This window comes from Perkinsus marinus (genome assembly GCF_000006405.1).
Source record: "Perkinsus marinus ATCC 50983 genomic scaffold scf_1104296951054, whole genome shotgun sequence".
Lineage (NCBI taxonomy): Eukaryota > Perkinsozoa > Perkinsida > Perkinsidae > Perkinsus > Perkinsus marinus.
Window position 1 is genome coordinate 235,481 of NW_003209437.1, and position 2,700 is coordinate 238,180.

The window sequence follows — 2,700 nt, forward strand, 5'->3', positions numbered from 1 at the left end:
CGGATGACTCATCCAACTTTAGAACGCATGTGGCATATTTAGGGGCGGATTGAGTAATTTAGGGGCGGGGCGAAGAATCCGGATTTTTGAACCTATGCTATATGCGATAACTATTAGAGTTATTAGGCTACTTAGTAGCCGCTACTAGGGATATTGAATTTGCGGTGTGGATTATGCTCAGAAATAGTATTTGGATAATCTTCTTCTGAATTACCGAAGAACAATCTCGAGGGTTCGTCGAGGCTCGAGGCAAACGCGCAATCTGACCGAACCCGGGGAATACCATCCTTCCGACCCGGGGAATCGGCATCTGCAGAATATCTGGCTGTCGCCGCAATTGGCAGCGTGCCACAGCAAAGCGATTCGCCTCGGGCGAACAGCAAGGTCGTGCGCGGATATTCAGTATCTCGCTGATGGAGTCTATCCGAGTCAGATAATCAGACAGCCTCCCAGTGCCTGTGGCTATCAACTGAGCGGTCTAGCCTCGACCCTTACTTTTTCTTCTCGTGGAAGTGCTTTGCTAAAGGCATCCTGAATTGTTGCAATAATATGACAGGTGCTGTAGACCCTATAAGTAACCCTCAATGCTGACGTAGAAGAGCATTTCAATGAATTTCGAGTTTCGAGGTGGATCGATTCCTCGAATCGAATCGATTCGTCTGCCCGCCGCAGCATCCTCGATTGATTAGCACCGAACAATCGATCGATTTTCGATATCTCGATCCAATCGAGCCTCGGTCCGATGTATGACTCATCGCGGTTTTATCCGTATTCGCTCCGAGTACTTTTTTGGGAAGTAAACCGGTAAGTTCAGCATGCTCTGTGGAGCATCTCGATCAGTGTTATCAGGTATCACGAGAAGCCTACGATAGCAAAGTGAAGATAATGTGAAAAATTTTTTCTATGTTTGAGCTCTCCATATACTTAATACGACTTGCGTTTAGATAGTGTAGCGTGCGGTACAATGTGCAATAACAATATCGAATGACGGGATAAGGAGACGATACTATCTCTGTGAAAGAAATCCATAACTATTAGTGTTGAGTCGTAAAGGTGAACGAAGTGTGCTAACAACTCATGGGAGTAGATCCTGGGTCCCCCGCGCGAACTTTCCTGTACTCGACCGCTCTATCGCCCAACCACAAGACATGAACCATGTCTTGTGAATCATGTCACATGATAATCATAATCAGAGTCACTGAAGTGTGCGGCACACTTCAGTGATGTAAGTGAATTCACCCTTGATACTGCCAAGCTGGATTTAACCGAACATTATATGCGGTTAAATCCAACTTGGCAGTATACGGTCCTGATACGGCTTTCGCCGGACAGGAATCATGAATAAGTTGTGGCGAAAGCCTGTCAAAACACCAGATTTGAACAAATCACCTGGCGATATTCGACTCCGACTCGAGAACATACCAAGCGTGATCGATAAAAGGCGGATATCGCCAAAGATGGTGTAATCTTCATAAACAAATGATTATACCAATATATCGGCGTTTTGCGACACGTACTTGGCGAATACCGATAAGTTTACCAAGTTTTATAGCAATATGTGGGCCACGGGCATGTTACACCAATACCAAGTTGCTGTAACCGTGCGCCCAGAACGAGATAGATCATTTGGGCGAACGAAACTACGGATTACCTCAACCAGTTTCCGCCACATCTCGGTGAAATTCGTTAGGTATCGAGGCCAAAGAGGTGAAATATGGTCCAGAAGCGGTCGTATCCCATGATTGAGCGTGTTGGCGAGAGTTCATTAGGACCCGAAATCGCCAAGCTTGGCGAGTTGGTGAAACCTGGTTCTCCGGGGCAGGATTTAGCGCTCGCCCGAAATACACATAGAGAACTCGTGTTCGACATAACTATGCACAACACTCTCTGCCTTGTCTGGTGAACTTGTCTATGGACGTATGTGGAAGCATTGAAGTTGACCATCAACTCCGCCGACAACAACGCTCAAATCGTCTTCTCCCACAGCACGAACCGCGGAAGGTTTCCAGCCCAGGTCAACCTGCTGTAGAACCCTAGGTGTTTGCCCGACTAGAGATGACAGTGCGAGGCGTCCATCAGAGCCAACAGACGCTACGTGGCGGCCGCGCAGGCAGGTCAAATCGGCTATGGACTGACTATGAGCGGGTATCTGAGCGGCAATGGATGCTTAGGAGCAGCGATACATCCTCGAACGAAACTGACCAACAAACGCTGGTTAATGACCGTACCCTGAGTATGCTCGTTTTGAAATCCTTCAAGTTGATCGAGTCACCTCGAAACCTCATCAGACACAGGGAGCCGTTACCAGTGCCGACCACGGCCGAGTCGTTCGCAAATGGATCGAATTCGATGCAGTTCACAAAGGGAGGATTGAATGCCAAAGGCAACGCAGAGTTTTCATCCTGAATCGAGAGATGTGTTGGTCAGAACGCCCGAATCTCAATTACTCACTTTAACTGCTTTACTGACGTCTAATATACCGCGCGCTCGGTAGTTCTCCTTCTCCAAGGCGAAACGCCGCACAGTGCAGTCGAAACCTCCCACCAGAACGTCAATGGTGGTATTCGGATTGGAAAGGGAAGTGCGCGCTGTGACACAGGAACAAACCTAAAACATCCAAGCAATAGAGCATAGCTATCAGGGCCGGAAGCAAGGTGACCTTTTCGGTCTATGCGTTACCTGCTCCTCCTCGTTGATGCG

At 48.0% G+C, this 2,700-nt stretch overlaps 1 protein-coding gene across 2 annotated transcripts in view; it reads right to left on the reverse strand.

Moving 5' to 3' along the window:
* The window catches only part of Pmar_PMAR008780 (conserved hypothetical protein), a 6,496-nt gene that overhangs the window by 2,256 nt on the left and 1,540 nt on the right, over positions 1 to 2,700 (reverse strand). The window contains exon 4 of one of the 2 annotated variants that reach the window (XM_002777800.1): positions 2,452 to 2,607. In XM_002777800.1, coding sequence (XP_002777846.1) covers positions 2,452 to 2,607 — 156 coding nt within the window. Of the gene's footprint in view, positions 1 to 2,228; positions 2,403 to 2,451; positions 2,608 to 2,700 lie in introns of both variants that reach the window. The other variant, XM_002777799.1, reaches the window with a different exon arrangement.